The 26,385-nt window shown below is 37.8% G+C and overlaps 1 protein-coding gene across 2 annotated transcripts in view; it reads right to left on the bottom strand.

Moving 5' to 3' along the window:
* UNC13C (unc-13 homolog C) overlaps window positions 1-26,385 on the bottom strand; it is a 790,070-nt gene that overhangs the window by 27,327 nt on the left and 736,358 nt on the right. For both annotated transcript variants that reach the window (XM_049705963.1, XM_049705964.1), the window contains one exon: window positions 21,155-21,302. In XM_049705963.1, coding sequence (XP_049561920.1) covers window positions 21,155-21,302 — 148 coding nt within the window. The remainder of the gene's footprint in view (window positions 1-21,154; window positions 21,303-26,385) is intronic.

Genomic DNA, 26,385 nt, shown 5'->3' on the forward strand with positions numbered 1-26,385 from the left:
CTTTATTGAACAACGTAATTCATTAGCCGAACAAACTTTTTGGCCAATCCGGTATTTCCTTCTGCCTGCTGTTAAATTAATTGAACAGCCCTGACAGAACTCTTTTAAGGTGGGGCTAGGGCGGAAGGCAGATGTCCAGACCATTCTACCATACCCTCAAAATGAAATAGTGGTAATGATCAGGGAAGTCTGGTACTCTGTGATTACCAAAACTTTACTACTTTTTTTCCTGCTGACAGAGTTGGTAAAAGCCAAAGTTAATTTTTTTTAGCTGCCTATAGAAGACAGTGATACAAATAAGGCTAGTGCTACACCACTCTGCCCAATGTTTGTCTTTCTTTTATTCTCTGCTTGTTGATGACTATACAAATCCTACTCATCCTTCAATGTCAAGTTAGGTCTTTGTTTCTCCCGTGTCTCCTCAGCCCATTCCTACCATCAAATGCTCTCTCCCTTCTTTAAACCCATAGCACTGCCCTGTAATGCTCTGATAAGCTTGCCCTGGATTATTAAGTAATTTTGTTTGTGGCCTATTCCCCCAGGAAGTTTTCTTCTCCTTGATATTAGAAACCCTATTACATTGTCCTCTGGATTCCCTGTAGCATGTAGCAGAGTTCCTGGCATATAGATTATCAAAATATGTTTGTTGTTTATTTGATTTATTTTACTCATATCCATTTCATGACATGCCAACCATTCCTTGGAACTAAAGAATTAATTGCTAGGAAGAATGCAGTAGTTCACTCTAATCTAACCTAATCCATTAGACTGTAGATGACCTGAGAGTAGAGGCTGCAGTATTCGGTGTTGTGTTGCTAACATCTAGAATAGTGCGTGGTCCATGATAAACACTTAGCTAACATTAGTCCCGTGAATGAATAAATGATCAATCTATGGAGTTCTCTTAAGGTATAAAAGAGGTGAGTTTTTGTTTTGTCTTTTTTCCCCAAAGAGAGAGAGAAAAAAAAAAAAACAACTGATTAGGTGAGAAGGGTGTTCCAAATTCAGAAATGTTGTTTATCAATAAAACACCTAAAAAAATAAGGTACCAAAAAGTGAATTGTAGTGAGTATTCAGGTGTTACAGTTATTATGTATTCAGAAATATGAAAGTTCTATATGGACAAAGAAATCTAAGAGGCACTTTATAATCTAATTTAATCTACCTGAGCTCATCCTATTCTCAAACTAGACCTTCTGTTCCTGACCTTCTGGCCTGCTCCCTCCATATCCTGAACCCAGCCTAACTCTTTGCCTTTGGTGATATGATATTGTGTTCATAGAAAGTCCTTGCTTCTCTAAAGCATATGCCTCTATCGAGATCCATCTCTAGACTTCTCTCTTTCACACAGTGCTCCTTGGATAACAACTCTATCCTTCTGGGATTTATAGAGCCTCGCTCTAATGAGATGAAGGAGCAGTCCACGCTAATAAGTGCTGCTTTGAAATGACCCTCTAACGGTCCCATGCTTACCTGTTAGCTCTGGTAAATTAGACCAAGACTTACTCTGGTAGGAATGGTGTCCATTATTCTCCATGGCTCAAAGCATTTAATAGAATAAGAGGTTAATAAACGATTATATGTCTGCTATGTTACACCTATGAAACCTCTTCCTAAAAACAAACAAAAATCATCAAAACACTCAACCACTTTAAAAGCAAGAGAGGAAATTAATCGTTTCAAGGTCTCTAACTTAAATAGTATAGATAGTTTATGTGCTCTTCAAGTTTACTTGCAGTGGTTGGAGAGAAAGAATGAGAGGTCCATTTTTTCTTTAGGGTATAAGTAATCTCAGGAAGAAAAGGAACAGATATCCTTCATTTCTATTCAGGACAGAAACATAGATAAAATAAGCTTAACACATATCCAGAGAAAATGTGTCTAGATGTGAGGAAGAATTTTTCACTGTACAAGGGATTGAAAACTAATTGGGCCACCTAAAGGAGATTCTCATAAACAGTGTAGACCAACAGTGTTTGGGTGGTTTAAGCATTTGATTACTGTAGGAACAATTGCTCTCTTGAGATTCTCCCAGGGCCCTAGATCCATAATGGTCTAATATTATTGGAGAATCTTATTTTTCAAAACTTGGACAGTTTTACCAGAGTTAGAGAAAAAGTTCTTACCTGTTATATACTGTTGTAGATTAAAAACAGTAACAATGATTGCAAGGAGATACTGAAGAAACAGAAATAACATTGGTGGTTTATAAAAGATACAACGTCAAAGCGAAAGCAGGAGGAGTCCAATGTGGAAGAAATTGCTTAGCTTTTCTCTTCTTGATCTGAACCTCTGAGGCTGGCATAAATGCTCATGGGTAGTAAAGAATGTACTGGATGTGGAAACTTGAAGCAGGGATTTGTGTCTTAATCATTAGTGATGGGACTTTGCTCGCGTCTTTTCGCCTCTCGGAACCTCAATTTTTTCATTGATAAGATAGGAATGACAATATTTCTCTACCTATGTTTTTGTGAGGATCAAGTAAGATCATGAACACAGATATATTTAATAAACTCTAAAATCTGCTATTACTGTAAGGTCTGATTATTCTGAGAGGGGTTAAGCGGGAAGAAAGGATTTGGTGAGAAGAATAATAGAATGGACTGTTTTGTTTTTTTTCACACTAGCACGACTGCTGATTTTTCATTCAATAAATATTGAGCACCAGGCGCCAGGGGTACAGCAATGAACAGAACAAACACCGCTGCTGTCATTTTTGAAAGAAAACAAACTCTAAAAATTCATGAGTATGTGTGTATGCGTGTGTTTTAGTTTAATCAATATTTATACATGGCGTTATGAGTCATCTATACCAAATGGGCTTTGTAAATATAAGAGATTTCCATGAACAAATATATGTGGAAATATTGCACAGTAGGTCCTCTTCTCAATGCATATTAGCAAGTTAAAAATGAGGGAAAACTGCTTAACTTTTAAGACAGAGGTCACAACACTAATTTGACCGCATAACTTATTTTTTCTTGTTTCTGGATTTTTTTCCCTCATATCTTCTATCATCATGCTAAGGAACAATTAGAAAACACTAAAGTATTCTTTATCTGGTAGCTCTTAAATAGAATAACTCAAGTGGCCATTTTTTTTTAAGCCTAACAACCCAACGACCCCTGCATCCTCTCAAAGGCTAGCCTCACTGCAACACAGCAAACATCTACTGTGTGTCTGCTCGGTAATAAATTTCACGAATGACATATGCAAGCAGCCAAATCTTTCTAAAGATAGAAGGAAAAATTTAGGAAATTTAGTAGAAATTATAACACCAAATTGAATTTTACAATACTTGAGCTAAATCAGGATACATTTCCTAAATTCTTTTAGGAAAACTTTAATAAACTCTTCCTAGTGCTGCTTCCTTTAGCTGGATTCCACAGAACTTCAATCCACCCAAACCATACACAGAACGCACGGAAATGTCCCTGGAGAATATAAAACTGTAGGACTGTATTCAGATAGCTTTTTACTCTGAATTTCTAAAATCCTCAAGCAATCTTATAGAACCTTAGAATTAAAAAGGACCTTAGAGGTTAAAATCTTCCATTCATCGCAGCAGTCCTTTCTACAATATGCCTGGAAAGTCCTGACGAGTCTTAGCTTGGCTATTTTCTATCATGCAGACATTACTACGTAAGAAGGCATCCCATTCCTTTACTGGATAGCTCCAATGGTTAGTACGTTTTTCCTAATATTAAGCCAAACTCTGCCTTGCAGGAATACATCTAATACCTCAATTTTAAAAAATCATTATTTTGCTCCATGAAAATTAGATATAATTGAAAAATGGCTTATATTATTGGCTAGACATAATAGTATTTTTATACAGTCAGAATCAGAATTTTATATAATGTATCTGCTTTTCTAACGTTTAGAATCATCATTCATGTAAGCAGTTTCCTGTGATATTTCTGATGTAATGTATTAACACATCATTCTGTAATTTGCGCAAATAACATTTGGAGTTCTTTTTATGTGTTAGGCAGTAGATTGCCAGTTCATGAGAAGATCAAAATCCAATTCTTTTTTTTAAAATTATTACCTTTCACACAGCTTGGGCACTCTTGCCCCCTTCTGCAATGCTTCAGGATGTGACGATTCTCCATGCCTAGCAATTCTCCCTCTCCTGCCATACATCTTCCCCCAGACATATCTGTGGGGTTCATAAACAGAGAGCCCCAAACCCTGGGCTAAGATGAACCCCTTGTGTGTGGAGGGCCTGAAGCAACAGAAACTCTGGTCTGGAGGTGCTGTGGATGCCTTTCTACCAAAGGATGCTGGGTCTTAAAACGGTTTGTCCTCCAGCCGTTGTCTCCTAGTGAACCTGGTAGGATTCCTCTGGCTCTTGCCTTTCTCTGGGCACCTAGTTCTGTGTAATGTCTCACACATGATCACACTACTTGTCCCTAGAGACCTTTCTTGTTTGGCCTCTTGAGTTGTTGTTGTGCTTGTGTCTGCACACGTGTGTAAGCAGAGGGTAGCTCTTCAGAGTAAGTCTGGACCTAAAGTCATTTGACATATTTTTAGTTAAATTCCCATTCATAGATGGAAAAAAAATCCACAAAACTAAAAACACTATAATTGGCTGGCCTCTGTGGTCAGCTTTCTATGGGGACAAATTATCTAAAATTCACAGGGAGGCATGTTTGGCATGTGTTACAGGAAAGATTCTTTCTAATGTAACATTTCTGGGAGAAAGAATGCCCACAGTTGTATTAAGCATATTTATATGCCACGAAAAGGCAACATTTTGGTAAATATAATCTCTAAAATGGAACTTACACATATTTCTGGTTTGAACTTTCATGCTAAGTAGCTCAACCCCAGTCCAATTCAGCGAGACTCAGTCATGTTGGATGTTTGACCAAAACTGCCAGTTAGTTCGGTCAAAACACTAAAACCAAACACTCAGTAGACAACTATAACTGCTACTGAAGATGCTTTTTTTATTGAAAGTTCTTAAAGCCATTTTTATATTTAATATTTGTTATGCTGTGAGAAAATCTGTTAGCCACCTAATCATTTTTCAAGAGATGAAGTGAATAATAAAAGGAATAGAAGATTATCTTTCAATTATTTGGCTACATTTCTATACAATATCAAGTACAAATCATTCAAAAATTGAGTTTGTTCAAATGAGCCAAAGAATGAGACAAATAGAAGCTGTCCAAGAACTTTAAATTATTTCTGGAGAAAAATGTTATACACTTGTGACGTACTTGCATCACTAAAACCACTCTTAGCATAAGGGCTAGGAGATAGATTTCCATAGAGTTTTCTCGGCAAAATAAGAGATGAAAACACAACTGCCTTAATTTAAACAAAAACAATAAAATATCACTAGTTCTATAATTAAGAATCCAGTTATAAAGTACTTATTAAGTATTAGGCATTGTTTTAAGAGCTTTATATATATTAATTCATTTAATCTTCTCACCAGCCACACTGGGGGTACTATTCTTATCCTCATTTTACAGATAAGGGAATTGAGGCAAAGAGAAATGAATAACTTACCCAATGTTACATAGTTAATAAACGGCAGAACCAAGTTTTGAAGAAATAGATAATATGACCATAGCACAGAGGAGATTTCCATTTACTTGAGAGAATAAATTTAAAATATATTAGCATTTCCTTCGTATTTGAGCAGATAATGCTTTGGGTTCTAGGGCTAATTGCTGAACCATCTTATCTAGGGATTTCAAATCTCTACAACTTTGATTCTGCCTGATCCAGGAATTAGATGAAATCCATCTTCCTGAGACTACAGTGTTTCACCTATGGTCAGTGCCCAGGACCAATGTTATTAACTTTTGAAACTTGGTATAACAAATACCCTCCCTAGGAATTTGGTTGTCTGGGGAAGGGGGCAGGGTGACATATGCCTCCTGGGATGAACCCCATCCTAACAGAAATGTCTATAAATTGAGAAGCAGGGGGAGGGTACAGAGGCCTTAAACACGGAAGTTATAAAACTACATAATCTTTTAAAACATTGCAAATCCATACTGTGTCCAAATTGCCTTTTACACCAGCCATTTTCATTAAGTTGTATTAATTGCTTGCTGGTTGTTTTTAAGAACTGGGAAGGAGTGTAGAAAACTCTGTTTCCCACAGTAGACTCTGGGCACATAGGAAACTTCAGACCGTATAAATATTTCATGGGTTTTCTGAATGACACTGGTAGGAGGAGATTCTGCCATCTGATATTCTGTCATGTCACTTCATAGCTATCGTATCAAATCAACATGACACAAAAGTCGGAAGTTGAAATCTAAGTTTGAATCCCAATCAACAGACTAACACAATTTACAATGGTAGTAAATGATTGCTGGAAGGAAACAAATTATCTGGGTAGCGTCTAGCCATATGGTGTATAAAATGAATCTATGAATGATTAAATGTTGAGTGAATGAATAAGGGAACTGATGAAAAGTGGCTGTGCTGCTGGTAAATTAATGTTGACTGATGGCTTTAACAGTCTGTCCAACCTAGTTATATCCCTCAGTAGGTGATTCTTCTGTACATTCACCTTTCTAGTTCCTGTCTTCCCAAAGATTGGGAGGAAAAACTATTTTTTACCTATACTTCCCAAACACTCCACAGTGTGAGGGAAAAGATTTAGGCAATATATAAACATCTGTTGAATTAATGTCTATAGTTACCCATCTCGGTTACTGTTGTATCCACACAAATAATAAGAGGTTCTCTTAGGCTTTATTACATCTTAATTCTGCTGCTCACATAGATTCGTAATGGTAGGCTAATGACAAGGCGTAATGACTATGGGCTGAAATTGGTTTTACTCATATGTCCAGAGCATTACTCTAAATGTTAGAAAATTCAGCTTTCTGATAAAAGCTTTGGTTAGTGGGCTGGTTAGTGAAAAATGTCCTGTGTTTACAGTTTGAAAAATTTGGAGTTGAGCCCAGTTCTACTACTTAATATTGATGTGACTCTTACAAGTCACCCAATCTCACCCTGAAGACCTGTCTTCTCATCAGAGAATGCGTATAGTCCCCTGTTCTTTATGGGATCACTGAGAGGATCAAGTAGGATACACAGGTATGCTTTGTATAATGGACATTGGGACCCTGTTTGTCTAGGATTCACTAGCCTTCCCATCTAAATAACTGCAACTTTTTACCTGCTAATTTCCAAACTGGCCTACTCCAAAGGAAAAGAAAAATTGACATTCTTCATTTGCATTTCCAGTACATCCGTCTATTCTTTTGAATTTCTTCATAGTGGCTTTCCTGCCTTTCAGCACCATTTTCTTTCCTTTCTTGAACGATGTAGGACATGATGCCTGTAGTTTTGCTCTGCTTAGTTTGATTCTACCTTGGGGGTTATTATTGCTAAGGGGGATGCTCTATCAAGTTACCTTGTCTTTTCAGTTAAAGAGAATTCAAGGTGTGTATAAACCAAGGGAATGAAATGACTTCCAGTGGAAAATGGAATGAGGCATAGCCGCACATAAGACAGCCATGCAATTCAGAGCTAGAGGAGCTAATGTATTCTAAACCGATCACAAAATTTTACATTATAAACACATACGTAAATGGCCAAGTTTTCCCATAGAAATTGGCTTTTCAATCACATCCTATTGTTCATGAACAAAAACTGAACTGAAAGTAATTGAAAATAACCCCTTTTGTATGGAGTCACAGGCAGGAGTTGTTTCTAGGTTCTTCCAGTATACTAAAAAGGCAATGTCATTCGATGTGAAAACTAAAATATGAGGAGAATGTGAGGAAAATATGCAGGCCTGAATGTCAACTTTGGCCCAGAAGAAAGTGTTTTTGTTTTCTTTCATAAAGACTTTTCTGTATCTTACCTTTTAGGGTGTGTGTGTGTGTAGTCTACGTGAGGCGCTTCCTTTGAGGCTGTAAAGCACATACTTTCATTTGGAAAAAAACCATTTTTATTGACTCCATACTTTCTTCTTATGCTTCTCCAGTGCTCTTATCTAGAGGTTTCAGCCTGGACACACTAAAAAAATTGCCTGAAATTATTGTTTGCAGCCAATGCCTTGAATGAGCTACAGGTGGTGTCATTATAGGGCGTGCCTCTATGTAGGGCTTAGCAACAGTTCTCAAAGTGTGGTCCCTGGACCAGGAGGCATCAGCAGCTCCTGGGAACCTGTTACAAATGCAAGTTCTCGGACCCAACTCCAGACCTCAAGAGTCAGAAATTGTAAGAATGAGGCCCAGTAGTCTGTGTTTTAACGAGCCCTGCAGGTGATTCTCATGTGCACTGCAGTTTGGCAACCACACATTTATTGTTACAGAAACCCCCAATGAAGTAATTAACGCATTTCTTAAGTACATGTAAATGGTCAACACCCTTAGGTCTTTCCGATGGTACTGAAGGCCATCACCCAGTTTAGCAGTAGGCTAATAGCAGTGCTCATGATTCATATTTTGCCTAGTTGGCCCTTGTCACGAGCATGATGATCTACCCACAGGACTCACAAGGAGCTGTAAACTTGTCCCTTCTGAAGTGCTCAGACTCAGAGACCTTTGAAGGTGCTAGGAGCAAAAGTGCTTAAATGGCACTGACATTTACCCTGGCCTGATCACCTTCTGTTTCCTGGCCACGGCTTTTCCTCTGAATGGTGGCTTGCTCCGTGATTTCGCTCATCCTCCCTTGCTCTGTGCCCTTCCTCAGAGCTTGCACCCTCTCCCCAGGATTCAGGAATCACTTCCTGAATGTAGTTGAAGTACCAACCACTCTCTCCACTACCTTTCCCATCTGCCCAGTGGACACAGTCCCTTGTATGTCCTGCTATTAACACTGACATAAATAAAATGGAATTTATCACTTGCATCAAAACAGCTCCCCATCAACACTTCTACATTTTGCTTAGCGGTAGGTTTCACTGATCTACAGGTTACCTAAGTTTACCACTCTATCTCCTTTGCTTGCTTTATTTTGTAATGACCTGTAGTTTCTTCCTTCGTGATGTTTCTCATATTCATCCCTTCTTGTCTGTTCCTGCTATTACTACATTTAGACTGTAAATATTTAAACTGCAAAACTATTTACCAAGAGGTTCCCTTTCCTTCCCTCCCCTCTTCCTCTCCCTTTCTCCCTCCTTCCCTTCCTCTCTCCATCCCTCCCTTCTTTTCTGCATTCTTTCCTTCCTTCCTTCCTTCCCTCCTATGCAAAAGTAGATGGCATAGCATGAGTCCTTTAGGTTAATCTGTTGACCTCTCCTTTCTTCTGGGCCTTCTAGAGATTGACTGCAGGTCAATCTCTACACTCCTGGGTCTGACATTCAAAGCTCTCCAAGTTCTGATCATAACCTATTTCTTTCATCTCCCCTCTGTTCACTCCTCCCTACAGACCCTTTACTCTGGTGGTTCTCAAACTCAGTTACCTGGAGGGCTGGTTAAAACACAGACTTTTGGGCCTTAAACCTGGAGTCTCTAACTCAGCACTGGGGGTGAGGCTTAAGATTTTGCAGTCCTAACAAGTTCTCAGGACCAAATGCTGGTGTCCTTTCAAAATCCATATATTGAAGCTCTAACTTCTAATGTGACTGTATTTGAAGACAAGGCCTCTAAGAAAGTAATTAAGGTTAAATGAGGTCATAAGAGTGGGGGGGGGGCCCTGACCCAACAGGATTAGGGTCTCTATATGAAGAGACACCAAGAGAGTGTGCTCTCTCTACCATGTGAGGACACCAAGAGATGACAGCTACCTCCAAGCCAGGAAGAGGGCTCTCACCAGAAACTGAATCTGTTGGTACCTTCAGCCTCCAGGACTATAAGAAAATACGATTCTTTGGTTTAAGCCACCCAGTCTGTGGCATTCTGTTACTGTGGTCTAAGCTGACTGACACACCGGGAGCCCTGACACTGCTACTCCTGGGACTCCACATTGAGAAGTACTTCTTCTTGTAGATGTGGACTCTGTGCCTTGCAGACACGCCCTCCTCTTCTCCTCTTACCTGAACCTCAGACATTTGTCAAAGCCCACCTTGAGCCACGCTTCTCTGAATCCTCCCAACTCTCCTGCCCACAGTCATTTCTCCTTCCTTGAAAGCCCTTAGTACTTGGTCTTTAGATTCACCTGGTATTTAGCGTAAGCTACCTTGTGTCATGCTTTTTCCCTCTCATGTAGTTGTTTTTATCTTCATTGTAAGCTCCTTGGAGCAGAGAGTTTTCCCCGTGTCTCCTACCAGCATAGCGCTTTGTGCATATACCAAGTGTTCAAAAAATATACAATTATTTGACAACCATGGCATATATGGAGAAGAAGTTCACAGAAACTGCAGGTGTGAATCCTTCATGTCTCAGTGTGGTAGGTTTCTCAGTCACTCTGAGAGCCCCCTGGTAATGAGGTACAGCTCACAGAGGAGCATGTGATTGACTATTGGCTTCCTTGCTCAGACAGCTGCATCCTAAGACAGTTTCTCTCTGTTCATGTTTGTAAAAGAAAGAGGTACTTTTTAGACAGTGTGTCCAATATCAGTGATGCACTAAAAATTAACATTTATTGAGAGATTGCTGTGCACTAAGCACTTCACCTGTATTACCACTGTGATCCTCCCAGGACCCAGTGGACTTTGGAATTGCTGTGTTATCCATTTTACAGATGGGAAAATTGAGGCTTAGAGAAGTTAAGTGACTTGTCTCAAGGTCATATAGCCAAGCAGAGGTAGAGCAGATGCTTGGGCCATGACTGCATGGTTCCCCATTTCCCTGTTTTAACCAACATACCAATTTCTTGCCCCTTTTTCTCCATAAATAGAGACCTTTATGCCAGAGGTTTATACAAGCTTGACTTTCAACCTTTAAAGATTGAGATTTACTATTTCCATTTTACTTAACACGGTTCTTATTTCTTTTTCTAAGATAAATCAAACACTGAATAGCAAGGGCTTAACTTCTAGTGCCACGGGATAACCAAGGGAGAAAACATCCCATATCTTTTCTTGGAAGTTAGTTATAAAGGGCACATAGAGGTTGTAAAGCAATAGTCTGCAATTTTCAGTTAATGCTACTGAACCCACTGGTCACAGAAACCTGTTCTCAGTGAATAAAAACAGATGTTACGGCTCAGAGGATCCAGAGAAATTGTCTTGTGTTTTGCTTTCTTGACTCAGTGATTTGAAGAATGTTTTTCTGACATCTCAGTTTGTCAGCATTTCCATAAAATTCCCAACAACTCATTCTAACCTCTGTTTCACTTTCTAATCAGTCCTAAAACAAAAATAACTATAACAAAAACATTGAAGAATATCATAATTACCCATAATAAGAAAGTGTTAGATAATTTTAAGAATACCTGTTTTATCACTGATTTAGCATTTGCTTAATTTTAATCAATGCATTACAGGAATTACTCTGGTCATTTTCTTCATAAAATAAGATTTATAAATAATTAAATTACATATACACATATAGCATATATATGTTTGTAAATACAACACGTATGTGTAGTTCATACTCTGTAAAATTCTCCTACCAACAGAGCAATTTTGAGATCCTTAGAATCGTAAGGAGAAGGTTTAATTGGGCTGTTTATTTCATCCCACAGATTTAAATCCAAGGCCCTGAAAGATATTAAAACCTACCACGTTGAACTGATTATACCTTGGTATTCAATGAAACTAATTTACTTTGCAGATCAAAGTGTGTTCTCCACATATTTCTTTTAAAATTATGATTCAACAGAAATGCCTGGACATACTTTGATAATTTGAAAGTGCAGAAAATTATAAGCAGGCAGAAAAAAACCAATTTCACCACACAGAAGTAAATATTGCTTTATTTTAATACCCTATAAAAGAAATTTATTATCCTAAATTTCTATCAATTTGACAAGATTTATTTCACCAGCTCATGCTTATTAGAGTGCTGAATTACATCTTGAACCTACTCGCATGTCTCCATAGTTATTCGCACAGCCTAGCCTCCAACCTGGCTGCCTTCTTTTGTCTTGTCTCCCTTCAGTCTTTTTCTGCACACTGTACCCTTGCTCAAATCACTTCAATGGCATCTACTGCTCTTGGGTGAAATGCCCATCTCAAAAGAGCACCCAGAGGCAGCGTGGAATATCAGACCAATAATCTAAAGACCTCTGTCTGACTTTGCAGGGCTGTTCTCAGACTCAGGTGAGAAAAAGGTATTTGAAGATGCCTATAAACTATAGTAAACTCCAAGTGTGAATGGTTTTTCTTAGATCTTTGAATGTAATGCCAATGTCAAGTGCTTTTTGTTGTTGTTTGTTTTTAGAAACAAAATAATTTTTATTTAATTTTTTGGTTTAATTTTAGAAAAATATGCACATTACTCATTATCAGAATTGTTTAAATCCAACTTAGCCTTTAAGATGCAACTAACAGAGTACTTAAGTGAGAAAGCAGTGTTCTAATACCACTGGTATTCTGCATAGTCTTGGAATGAGATCTAGCTCTCACCCAATTGAGAAATGAAAAGATACCTTTCCATTACACACAGTTGTATGGGTAGTGTTATGGAAAAATTAATCTTTCAACTAGTTATACTAAAAAATGAATGAAGCAATAATGAAAGTACCCCTTTTCTGACCTAGAAATATGCATACTTAGATAAGCGCACAAAGAATGATAATTTCCCCATTACATGACATACAACAAACATCTGCTTAGTCTGTGCTATGAGGGCTCTTAAACTTTGCAAATGTCACCAGTGGCTCCCAGTTGTCTCAATATGATTTCCAGTTTTCAGACATGAAACTGAGCAAGATAAACTGCATTATGAGAAAGTGGGAGCTGGGATTTTGTTGACTTGGCCAGAGTATAACGGAAATATTCTTGTGAGTGAAAAGCTAATACACGCTTCCGTTCATTCTGGGTAGCTCAGTCATCAAAATGCAATGTTTTCTGTTTCTCATTCCAAAGATAATTATTCTGATGCTTGATTTGTTTATTTTAAAATGTTAATCTTTGATGACCTGAGTGAAAGAGTTGGCATGGAAGAAAAACCTAGCAAAGCCATGAAGATTTGCCTTTGTATGCATTGGGGTATCATTAGCAAACAGATGGAAACTCAAATTAGGGTAATTTTGGTTGCTTTAAGAAAGAGACAGTTTGTGAAGGTTTAGGTGGCGGGTTGAGGGATAGTGGGGTTGTTAATATCCATAATCCCTAAAGCCTGAGGGGCGGAAGTCATTACTGTGGTCCACAAGGAGAGTCTTCTAGGGAAGGCAACTTTGAGAGGCTTAGAGTCAAAGGACAAAGTCAGCTTGAATGAATGGATCATGCCCAGAGGGAGCGGACAGAATGAATACCTTACCTAACTCTTTCCTCCCCCAGAGCTTTGCAGGGGCTCCCTACTGGCTGAACCCAATGGGAAACAAGGAGTAAGAGAGTCTATTGTTGTAATCAATACGCCCCAGCCCCAGGGAGAAAGTAGGGTGGATTAGAAGGGGCAAATGGAAGATATTCAGCACAGCCTTTCATTGTAGTTTTAACTAGCATCTAACACAAAGGCTGGCACATGGAAAATGCTCCTAAAAATGAGTCAAATGCAAGGGTATATGAATATATCTGTGACCTAAACGGAACACAGTAGTGTATTTCATTTTTTACTGGTTATGTTTAAGTTCATGTAACAGATTGAATAACACATGGTGATTTCAAGAGTTTAATACAGATGCGAGATCTTATTCTCTCCATCTAACTTTATATAGCCCTTTGTATTTCTCCAGTGCACTTACTATCTTCTACCTTGTAAAGAAACTACTAAACACTATCAGCCATCAAACTGTAAACTTCTCTCTCTCTCTCTTTCCTCCCTCTTATCTCTCCCTCTCCCTCTCTTTTGGGCTGTAAATATACTTGCTTTCAATAAAGATTTGTAATGGCATCAATTCAAATATGAGGACTGTGTCATATCACACAATTAAAAATTTTCTGCATTTAATTTCCCAGCATTTATTTTTTCTAAAATTCACTAACGCACCTACTTTGTATCCGGTACTATACTGAGCACTTAGATTTGAGGGATGAGTAAGCAAGGCCCTGTCTTCTAGGATTTACATTGGGAGAAGAGAGAAATGTAGATTAGCACTCATGATATGACTTTATGTGCAAGGGGAGTGTTACAAAATGATCTTTCTGCTGGTGGGGGACAAGGGTGAGAAGAGTAGAAAAGAGAAAGACCAAAGCAGCAACAGCCTAAACACACACACACACACCTCCAGAGGAGTGAAATCAGCCTATGTTAGAAAGGGTTTTCGGAAAGTAGGATGCATTTTCTTATTTTCAACTTAGATTACTACAGTACAATTACTTCCAATTAACATTCAAAAGATGCCTTGGCCACTAAGTCTGCCCAGTAACTGGGGCCAGAATGAGAAGAAACTGGGAAGCAAGGAAGACGTTCGGGGATAGAGTTTGTTGCTGATGTGAAAAAGATACCAACTGAAAGATTATCTCCGGAACAGAAGGGAGCTTTAGTCTTACCAAAATGAGAAGTAAGAAGTATGAAGTGTAACCCCAATTATTCAAAACTATGGAGAAGAAAGCGCGGGGTGGGTGTAGGAAGTAATAATACATTCTGCTTTCTTTGCTGATGAAAATAAGTGTGAAATAGTGGGAAGGGCGTTGTCTCTGCCACTTATCTATCTGACTTTAGCAAGTTTCTTAATCTATTTGTGACTCATTGCTTAACCGGACAAGCATGGATGAAGTTACTCACCTCGCAGGACTGGTTGGGAAGACTGGCACAGTGGTGGACAACTTGCTTTCAGTGCCCAGTACTGCTCAGCATTACTGTAACCCTTATCTAACACATTTCTACCTTGGGAAAGGATTCAGTGTGCTCAGACCGTATCACATCACCACTCGTACTAAAGTTATTTGTGTACAGCTTTTTGACTGCACTGAAGAGCCTCACCCAGCGTTGAATGTCATCAGACCAACTGCAATATTTGAAGAGCCAAATCGCATAAATTCTCAGTTTTTCCACTGCATAAGAAATCTAACCTCTTGTCTTAGAAGGCAGTGCTAGCTAGTGGAATCCCACTGTCCCAGGGATAAGACAGGGGCATAGACGTGTTGGAGGGGATTCTGGTGATCTCTGAAAGGCTTATTAGCTAAAATGAGAGACCACTTCTGACTGTGCTTTCAAATCAGTATTAAAGTGAAGATGGCTAACTGAACTTTATTTAGCCTGAAGACATTCCTCAGCATTTTCTCCCATAGGTGGCATCAAGGTGAAGTTTCAGCTGTGGCCTTTGGCCTAAAGGCTAATCTCTTTATTTTGATGCCAGCTCTTCTGCCAACTAAATATTAATGTTAAATTCTACATTTCTGATAAGAAGAGACCTTTTCTACAGTGAACCACTTCACACGGGGTTTCTTTTCTTCTTATGGACATATCTTTTGTAATTTGAAGAACATAATTAGAGACAATTAATGCTTTATACATAATGAATGTATTGAAGCATATTCGTAGATTCAAAATGTGAGTCAGTAGCTATCTGATTTACATTTCAGATTAAAATATATTATACTTTACTTTAGCAGGAAACAAGTTATTATAATGACCAAAACGATCTGATTTAAATTTTAAGAAATTTCAAATAAGCAAGGACTCAAAGATATTGCTCATAAAAAGTTAAAAAGAGGACAGATTATAGAATAAAGACATTTCACTTCATATATTTTAATATATAGTCTTTTTTTTGCTTTATGAGCCATTTGTAACTTAGACATAAAAAATCCCCTTTGTCTTTAAAGCTTTTTAGATTTAGGTTCCTCAAGCCGTAATAAATGCTCAGGTAAGGAAACAGTATGACACAGGATAGGTCAGCAATTAATCATTCTGTGCCTCATTCCAAATTGTGTTATCCATTGAAAAGAATTCTACTTAATATGTTAAAGTTTTACACATTTTTCACTGTCTGCTACTACATGAAATATTCAAAGAGCCCTTGGTATAATGAAATAGCTGTTAGAGAAGCTTTTTTAAAAGTGATGATGAATATTGTAATTAAGATTCAAGAAATGAATTTTGTACCAGCTTCTAAAACTGTAAGTAACACATTTTTGAGAAACCACAATAAAAAAGTATAAATTTTCAAGCTAACTACCCAATTTAGGCCATAGGGCCAACTCCAAGAGAAGAACATGGTAATTACTTTAAATATTAAAATAATTTCTACTAACGTTACACAAAATAGTTAACAGTGCAAGGAACTCTAAGGTACTTTTAAACCCTATTAGTGGTGACATGGTGAATTTTGCTTTAAAAGCAAAATAAACATTTTTTCCTCATAAAAATATACTGTGGATATGCTTGATATGTTGGGATTTTAAAATTAAGAATGCAAGTATATTCTTTCCTGGACAGTTTCTGAATCCAGAATGCCTTCCTCTTTCTACCTCCTCATGACTCAGTTTTCCCACTGACTGTTCTGCCTTTCCGGTCTTCCAAGGCAAATTTTTCCCTCTTCTAACATGACATGTTACATCACTTCTCATGTTGTTTCAGTCTAGTATTAGAGCAGGGTGTCCCAACCTCAGCACTATTGCCACCTGGAGACTTTAGATAACTTCTTGTTGTGGACTGTCCTGTGCACTGTAAGACGTTTAGCAGCCTCACTGTTCTCCACCCACTAGATACCAGTAACATGACCACCACTCCCAGATGAGACAACCAAAGCTCTTCAGATATTTGTAATTAATTGCCCTGGGGGGACAAATTCACCTCTGCTTGAGAACCACCATATTAGAGCACCTGGTGTTGTACATAACACTATGTTTAGCTTTGAATATATGCCCCATGGTATGGGACTTTATTCAGAGGTGATGCTCAGTAAATAGTTGTTAAGTGAATGCAGCATAATATGGTGTTTTCTTACTGCAGTACCTTGCTAGACTAATAAACATAATACTCTTTAAAATCGAACTCTCAGTTTCACTTGAGGACTTAAGAATACTTCTCTATCCATTTGGCATTTGTTTATTTTCCAATATTTGGAATAGAAGGAGGAGAGAAGACAGTGTTTTTCCAAACTGATGGATTTCATTTGAACTCTGTGCTCATAAATTTCTAATGAAACTCTATTCCTTTTTTTTTTTTTAATTACTGGAGAAAGAGGAGATCTAAATCTATTCTAAAAAGAGATCAAAGAAAGAGGAAAGGAAGGTGAAAATGGAGAGAATGGAGTAAGGGAATAAAAGAGGAATAAAATAAAGCGTAAGTGAGCAATATACAGCAGGTTTTTCTATACTCACAAGCCCATTTATGTAAAAACTGAATTAAAAATATTTTTAAAGAAAGTATGTCTTCCAATTTGAAGACAGTGAAAAAATAATTCATTAATTATTCATTGTTTTTTCCCCGTATATTTCATGTTACAATTAATTTGCTAACACAGATCAGGAAAAAACAGAAAGGAGAAAGAGATGTGAAAGAACATTTTAACAAGAGAGAGGGAAAGAAGCAAATGGAGTAAGGGAAGATTTTATGAGAATATGAGAACAAAATATGGATGTTTTAAAAAGCACAGTTAAATTTCTAAAGGATTTACACAACATGTTGATTAAGTAACACCTGAATGATGATTCATTAATACTTGTAGAGTATGAGTTAGAAATGAAGGAGACAAAAAATCAGTTTGATTTGTCAGTCATAAAGTAAATGAAATATGTAAAATTTGTTTCCAAATAATGTTCACTACTTTACAAGCTGAGTTTCTCTAATTAGTTCTGTATTCTTAACTTAAGAAATCATGAGAGAAAAAGCTCAAGTAATGGGGAAAAATTCATTCAGGGTATTTGGCCTTTATAATTTAATTAGCATCAAGAAGATGCAGGCATCATGGTTAAGTGCACAGGATTTAGATCTAGAGGAGCTGACCTGGAATCTGGATCCTCACTTTCCAGCAGTGTGACACTGGATTTGGGTTCCCCCGGGAGCAGAAAGTTGAGACAAGCATTCCATGGTAAATGGTCCATCTGGGAAGGCATCCTCCCTGAAGGGATGAAGCTTCATCTCACAGGGGAACTCTGGAGTTTGCGTAGAATTCATTTTAGAGTTGTCCCAACTGAGGAAGCTGATGTTTTGTCTGTTTTTTAATCTGCCAGCTTCCTATCTTTCACTGGTTGAGGGCTGCTTCCTGGGGGTTAACTGTCTGACAGCCCAGCTTACCCTGAATGGGGCTCCTCAGGCAGAGGGTAGCAGGGGTTTGCAGTGTGTAGCACCAGCTCCCATTTCAAATTTTATATTTGAAAGATACCATAACACCAGTATGGTCTTTCTAAATTATATTAACAAAATATAAATTAGATTAACAAAAATTGAACAATAAATATTCACGGGTATTTGGTACTGAGCCAAGTTGTAGAAAATTACTTGAATAATTGCAACAATATTTACACTGGAAACTGAGACTTCATTTGGTCATTTTGGACTCTTCCTGATACTAGGATAGCAGGTACAAAAAAGGGAGAGTTGATCCTACTATTAATTGTAAATGTGCATCTGCAGGGAGGATACCAAAGGAATCCAAGGGGTGGCACCCAAGTTCCTCTCTTTCAACACACCCCATGTCAAATGTTCATAGAAGAGTAGAGCAGCCCATGTAAATAAGACCCTCGAGAATTCAACTTTTCTATGTTTCTCTGTCAGTTAAAAAACCCTGGAAGCTGAGGTTCTTTAGAAGCCAAAGGAAATATGGGCTGGCCCCGGGCATTTGGAAGTCATACATACCAACCCATGACTTTACGGACTGTTATAGAAATGGGAATTGCATCCTTTAATATGTTCTATTTGGGGGTATGTCATACAGAATTCTAACATTCAGTGAATTTTCCTCTATCTCTCCTTTCCCTATTTTATAAGGGATATGGTGCTGTTGCTAACTTTATTATTCAGTCTATGGTAATGAGTATTGCGATAGGATTTGTGATAGAATTGGAAGAAAGGAATTGGATAAAAACTCAAACACTGCATCCATTAATTGACAAGACTTGGCTGGCCTCTGTTTTTGATTGAACAATGGTTATGTTCTGTTAGCAGTGTTTCTTCCTCCTCCCCTCCCCCCAGCTTGAAAGTATAAGCAAGTATTTGAGCAGGTAGAAAGGAGAATTGTAGAGAGAGGGCAGGTGACAGTGGAGAAGTCTCCATTATCACCACAGATGTGGAAAGCATGTATGAGCTGCGGTGGGTCCCACTGGAGGAAGCTGGGCTGCAGCCTTCTGGCTGGGACCCCATTCCAGACGGCTGGACACTAGGAACAGACACTCAAGGAGCAGGAAGCCACAGTAGGTGCTGCAGGAGGCAAGAACTGAGGGCTCCCTGAAGGGAGCTGAGCAGATAGGAGGATCCCTAGCACGGGGCCCTCAGGAAGCAGGTACTGGACGCAGCTGTACAGGGGGCATGAAAGACATCGCCCTCCTCCCCTTCAGTGTCTGCCCCCAAAACCCTGAAGCAGAGAGGAGTCTAGAAGATGATGGGGATGGGGGAGCAAAGTGCACCTTCAAGTCCCCTTCACACCTCAGGTCCTTTGGGCCTGATCATGCTGGGCTGGGGGGCAGTTGGAGGGATGACAAGGGAGGGAGGGAGGAGATGGAAATAGTTTCCACCCAGCATGGTTGAAGGTAACTATCAGAGAAAAGGCAACCCATTTCATATCCGTAGCCTACCAATTTCAATTATGCCAAAAAAAAAAAAAAATTGTGTACTTAGAAAAAGCCAGAAAAGGGAAGTAAAAAAAGAAAAAGACCAAGATAAAAATAAGTTATGTTGTCAGGGATTATTAGGATTATGAATCCTCTTATTCCCTCCCGCTATTTATTTTTGATGTTGCCAAACAATTCATACAAAAGAAAATCAACACGTGTGCCAAATTCCATACACCACAATTGATACACATATGTAGTTTTTTTGGTGTAACATCTATGTTGAAACATGGGTTGTGTGTATATACACATAATGTATACCTGTAAAAGCAGAGCTAAGTTTTTATACACTCACATTCTTCGGGAATAAAGCAACGACACTATTCTGATAAGATGTGTTAGAACTGCATTCATATTTACACAGTTTAGAAAACCTTGAGGGATCATGGGTTCAAGGAGTAATGTATATCTTGACAAGGCTTTATGACTCAACTCTTTTCTCCTTTCTGGAACCATCCTAAAAATGTAAGCTGGGTTTGAAGATCACATTAAAAGGAGCATAGCATTTAGTCGGATACTATCAGAAAGCACAGAGTATAATATTAAAGACAGGTCAAGCACCTACCTAGCACCTACCTACCTTGGCATTATCTTCCATGTAATTAGAAAAATGAAAATATCCATGACGAAACATAGACAAGTCTGGAGCATTCTCATCCGAGGAGAAAGATCCGTATGCTTCCTTTGAAGGAGCTCTCATGAATGAAGACAGTGTCCTCTTATTTCTTTTTATTATATCTGGGAGGCAATTTATTATGTTCTAGAGTTTGAGCCTGCATATGGCTTTTTTTTTTTTTTTTGACTCAGAGGGACGTTTTCAATAATCTCTCAGAAATGCCAAATCTTAAATACATGGAATTACCAAAATATAATAAATCACAAAGCAACTTGAAAGAAAGGTTGTTTAACAGTAATACCCTAGAAGCTTATGAGGTGGGAACTTTGCCACATGAAACAGATCTGAGTTTCCAATAAAATACTTGGCTCTTGGCTCATTTCAAAGTAAAAGTTAAAATTTTTCTCATATAAAATTAGGATTAAATGAGTTTGCCCTCCTGAAAACCCGACAGCAGGAGATTTTTGCATTTGAAGTCAGGATTTGGGGAATTATGCTCTTACTTTGGAGTTACAAAGACCAACAAACACTAACTCTTTTGTTCTAAATTGAGAATATCACAGTTATGGATATTCAAAACTAGGGTTTACTAAATTTTATGAAATTAGAAGCAAGAGCAAAGGTCAACCACTCTATATAGTTTTAGTATTGAGCATATCCCAGTGTTACTGAAATTATAAAATAATTTGCTAAAGACTGGGCAATTTTCTATGAATAATAATTACCCATTCTTATTGCTGCTTTAATTTATTATAGTCAAATTAGAGATATTATTTATAATGATTTCTATGTTGAAGTTTAGTTGTGTTCAGTTTACTTATTCTCACATCCAATGTGTTACTTACTCTGTGAGGTTTGAGTGTCTATGAATTTCTTTATCAAGGCATCAGTTGTTTGGGTATAAAGACTGAGAGCGTATCTCAGAGACTGAAGATCTGGGCTTTTCTCCAAGAAATTCTTTTTCAGGCCATTTCCTCCTGCATGAAAGTATTGCTACAAAGAAAAAAAATAATGTAAGCAGAGGCATTTAGAAAGAAGTATTAGATGAGGGATTTTATTGCCATAATCGTGAGGCTCAGATGGAATAATACAGTATGATCAACATGAGGTAGATACAAAGAAATAGCACCAGCTGGCCACTGCCAAGTCATCACCACGTAGTTCAGGTTCCCTCAGTATCTCTGAAGTGTTGCTCTGCATCACAGACATCAGATCCTCACAGCTTAAGACTCTTCCTCTCATTCAACACTTAAGTTAAAGAAATGGGATCATGAAGATGCAGTGGCCAGCATGCTTACAGAATGCCAGGTTTAGATACTGTGTCAACTTGGTTGTTGACTTCCGTTTCCAGAACATGAGAAAAACATCCAGGGTTGTCAAATTTCATAAAGAAGGTATCTCCTGGTCATGTATTTTCTAGATACTAGTTTGCAATTCTAGGACAGGTGCCCACTGCTCCCATCTTCCCCATGATCTAATCACACAATGGTGCACACACAGGCCAACCTGAGGATGCACAGTGGTCCTTGGAAATGCAACATCTCCTGAACCTTGTGTCTGAGAAATGCAATGAAACAGAGTTTCTTTCTTCTTCTTCTTTTGCTCTTGTCGTCCAGCAAACTCAAAGCATTGCAATATTTATAGGTAAGGTAACAGAGAACATATATATTTGACAATAAATGAGGTGATTGAGGGATATGAGCATTTCTAATGCTGCAGGTATTAAGCACAGACATCACTTTGGAGGACTCACTAGAGATACGTGATAGGACTAAGGATGTTATTTCCCAACCATTTAGAGATGATAATGTGTTTATAGTGTTCTACTAATGTTAGATAAATGGTTCTCTCTCTCTCCCTGTACCAACAAAGCTAAACTACACCCTCATTGCAACCTGCCTCGTACAATCTAGGATTCTCACAGAATGGCATGTTTTGGAAAAGCTCAACAAATGATTCTGATACACTCTCCTAAACGGATATATGTTATCCCTCTATCCCATTTCTTAAAAATTTCTGAGGTGAAACATGTCAGTGAACTGAAAATTCATAATTGTCTTAGTTTTCTTCCCTAAGTAGAAACACATTCTGAGCATTTGTAGGCATCTGAGTGTAATTTCAGAGACCGTAATGTAGAGAAGACTAAGGGCACAGGCCTGAGGAAGTAGGCAATGGTGATATGATCTGAAGAAAGTTTGTTACAACTGCAGACACCCTCCTCCCAAAGAAAAACCCATGGCCACTTACAGTTCCTTTCCACTCCAGCTGGGCGCACTGTGAAAACACAAGCTGCACCTAAAGCTACCTATGGTTATGAAGAGGAGGCACAGCAAAATGGGAAGAGCCTTTTCTTATTTTTGAAGAGTCAACAAAGATGTAATATTTAAACTTGTTCTATACCTTGATCTTCTTATATAAATGTTAAAATATTTTCACATGTAGAAAGTATTTATCAAAGACTGAGAGTCTGGAATTGTTTCAGGTGCTTTGGTGGATGAAAAAAAATATCAGAGTTCCTTTCTTTAGGAAAGGTGATATGATACTTAAAGTGGAAAAATATTAAATGAGTGTATTGAAAGGGGAAGGTTTCACTTGGACTTGATTGTTTTCCCTGGAGGAGTGGTGGGGTGAGCTCTGGAGCTCTGTTTACGTAATGACCCAGGGAAGTATCAGATGAAATAACATACCCTAACTGTAAAGAGCAGTGGGATAAACTGAACTAGGACTAGGTGGCATCTGTGGAGGGGAAGGCATTCTCCCTCTCAGTGTTTCCCAGACAAACTTCAGTTTTGTCAAACCTGAGCATAAGTGCTGGAGAATTAAATTAGTGAAGTACAGAAAGAATAACGAGCAGCAGCTACAATGATGTTTCACGATCTCCTGGCAACTGAGAGTTGTTAGAAATGCAAATTAATTATTTCTGGTGGGATGCAACTGATGACTGTTTTGTGGCTAGATCTGTTTTGCCTCTATTTGTAAATTTATTTCAGCTTTCCTCATTGCTTATCTTTATCTGTGGTTCTCGGATATCTTCTTTGAGCCAGTTATAAGATCTTACTGGTTCCCTCATTAATTGATGAGTTAAATAATATTCTGGACAAGTTTTATAACTGCATGAATGTCACAGTTATACTCTAATTTTTTAAATTAATTTTTATTGGAGTATAGTTTATTTACAATGTTATGTTTCTGCTGTACAAAAAAGTGAATCAGTTATACATATACCTACTCTTTTTTATATTCTATTCCAATATAGGTCATTACAGAGTACTGAGCAGAGTTCCCTGTGCTATACAGTAGTTTCTTATTAGTTAACTATTTTATATATAGCAGTGTGTATATGTCAATCCTGAACTCCCAATTTATCCCTCCCCCCTTCCCCCTTGGTAACCATAAGTTTGTTTTCTACATTTGCGACTCTATTTGTTTTGTAAATAGGTTCATTTGTACCATTTTTTAAAAAGATTGCACATACAAGCAATATCATATGATATTTGTTTTTCTCTTACTTCACTCAGTATGACAATCTCTAAGTCCATCCATGTTGCTGCAAATGGCACTATTTCATTCTTTGTATGGCTGAGTAATATTCCATTGTATATATGTGCCACATCTTCTTTATCCATTCATCTGTCAATGGACGTTTAGGTTGTTCCCATGTCCTGGCTATTGTAAATAGAGCTGCAATGAACATTGGGGTACATGTCTCTTTTCAAATTATGGTTTCCTTTGGATATACGCCCAGGAGTGGGATTGCTGGATGATATGGTGGTACTACTTTTAGTTTTTTAAGGAACCTCCATACTGTTCTCCATAGTGGCTGCATCAATTTACATTCCCACAAACAGTGTAGGAGGGTACCCTTTTCTGTGTTTTTTAATCACAGTTTCAATTTCAGTACTTGTGATTGGTTTGTTCATATTTTCTAATTCTTCCTGGTTCAGTCTTAGAAGGTAGTATCTTTCTAAGAATTTGTCCATTACTTCTAGGTTGACTATTTTATTGGCATATAGCTGCTTATAGTAGTCTCTTATGATTCTTTGTATTTCTGCGGTGTCAGTTTTAACTTCTCCTTTTTCATTTCTAATTTTATTGATTTGAGTCCTCTCCCTCTTTTTCTTGATGCGTCTGGCTAAAGGTTTATCAATTTTGTTTATCTTCTCAAAGAACAAGCTTTTGGTTTTATTGATCTTTGCTATTGTTTTCTTTGTTTCTATTTCATTTATTTCTCCTCCTTCTGCTACCTTTGGGTTTTGTTTGTTCTTCCTTCTCTAGTTCCTTTAGGTGTAAGTTTAGATTTTTTACTTGAGATTTTTCTTGTTTCTTGAGGTAGGCTTGTATAGCTATAAACTTCCCTCTTAGAACTGCTTTTGCTGTATCCCATAGGTTTTGGATCATCATGTCTTCATTGTCATTTGTCTCTAGGTATTTTTTTATTTCCTCTTTGATTTCTTCAGTGATCTCTTGGTTATTTAGTAACCTATTGTTTAGCCTCCATGTGTCTGTGTTTTTTACGTTTTTTTCCCTGTAACTGATTTCTAATCTCATAGTGTTGTGGTCAGAAAAGATGCTTGAGATGAGTTCCGTTTTCTTAAATTTACTGAGGCTTGATTTGTGACCCCAGATGTGATCTATTCTGGAGAATGTTCCATGTGCACTTGAGAAGAATGTGTAATCTGCTGTTTTTGGATGGAATGTCCTATAAATATCAATTAAATCTATCTGGTCTATTCTGTCATTTAAAGCTTGTGGTTCCTTATTAATTTTCTGTTTGGATGATCTGTCCATTGGTGTAAGTGAGGTGTTAAAGTCCCCCACTATGACTGTGTTACTGTCGATTTCCTCTTTTATAGCTGTTAGCAGTTGCCTTATGTATTGAGGTGCTCCTGTGTTGGGTGCATATATATTTATAATTGTTGTATCTTCTTCTTGGATTGATCCCTTGATCATTATGTAGTGTCCTTCCTTGTCTCTTGTAACAGTCTTTATTGTAAAGTCTATTTTATCTGCTTATGAGTATAGCTACTCCAGCTTTCTTTTGATTTCCATTTGCATGGAATATGTTTTTCCATCCCCTCACTCTCAGTGTGTATGTGACCCTAGGTCTGAAGTGGGTCTCTTGTAGACAGCATATATATGGATCTTGATTTTGTATCTATTCAGTGAGCCTGTGTCTTTTGGTTGGAGCATTTAATCCATTCACGTTTAAGATAATTATCGGTATGTATGTTCCTTTGACCATTTTCTTGTTTTGGGTTTGTTTTTATAGGTCCTTTACTTCTCTTGTGTTTCCCACTTAGAGAAGTTCCTTTAGCATTTGTTGTAGAGCTGGTTTGGTGGTGCTGAATTCTCTTAGCTTTTGCTTGTCTGTAAAGCTTTTGATTTCTCCATCGAATCTGAATGAGATCCTTGCTGGGTAGAGTAATTTTGGTTGTAGGTTCTTCCCTTTCATCACTTTAAGTAGATCATGCCACTCCCTTCTGGCTTGTAGAGTTTCTGCTGAGAAATCAGCTGTTAACTTTATGGGAGTTCCCTTGTATGTTACTTGTTGTTTTTCCCTTGCTGCTTTTAATAATTTGTCTTTAATTTTTGTCAGTTTGATTACTATTTGTTTCAGTGTGTTTCTCCTTGGGTTTATCTTGCCTGGAACTCTGTGCCTTCTGGACTTTGGTGGCTATTTCCTTTCCCATGTTAGGAAAGTTTTTGACTATAATCTCTTCAAATATTTGCTTGGGTCCTTTGTCTCTCTCTTCTCCTTCTTGGACCCCTATAATGCAAATGTTGGTGCATTTAATGTTGTTCCAGAGGTCTCTTAGGCTGTCTTCATTTATTTTCATTTATTTTCATTCTTCTTTCTTTATTCAGTTCCACAGCAGTGATTTCCACCATTCTGTCTTCCAGGTCACTTATCCGTTCTTCTGCCTCAGTTATTTTGCTACTGATTCCTTCTAGTGTATTTTTCATTTCAGTTAGTGTATTGTTCATCTCAGTTTGTTTGTTCTTTAATTCTTCTAGGTCTTTGTTAAACATTTCTTGCATCTTCTCAATCTTTGCCTCCATTCATTTTTCAAGGTCC

This window comes from Orcinus orca, chromosome 2 (assembly GCF_937001465.1).
Source record: "Orcinus orca chromosome 2, mOrcOrc1.1, whole genome shotgun sequence".
Classification (NCBI taxonomy): domain Eukaryota; kingdom Metazoa; phylum Chordata; class Mammalia; order Artiodactyla; family Delphinidae; genus Orcinus; species Orcinus orca.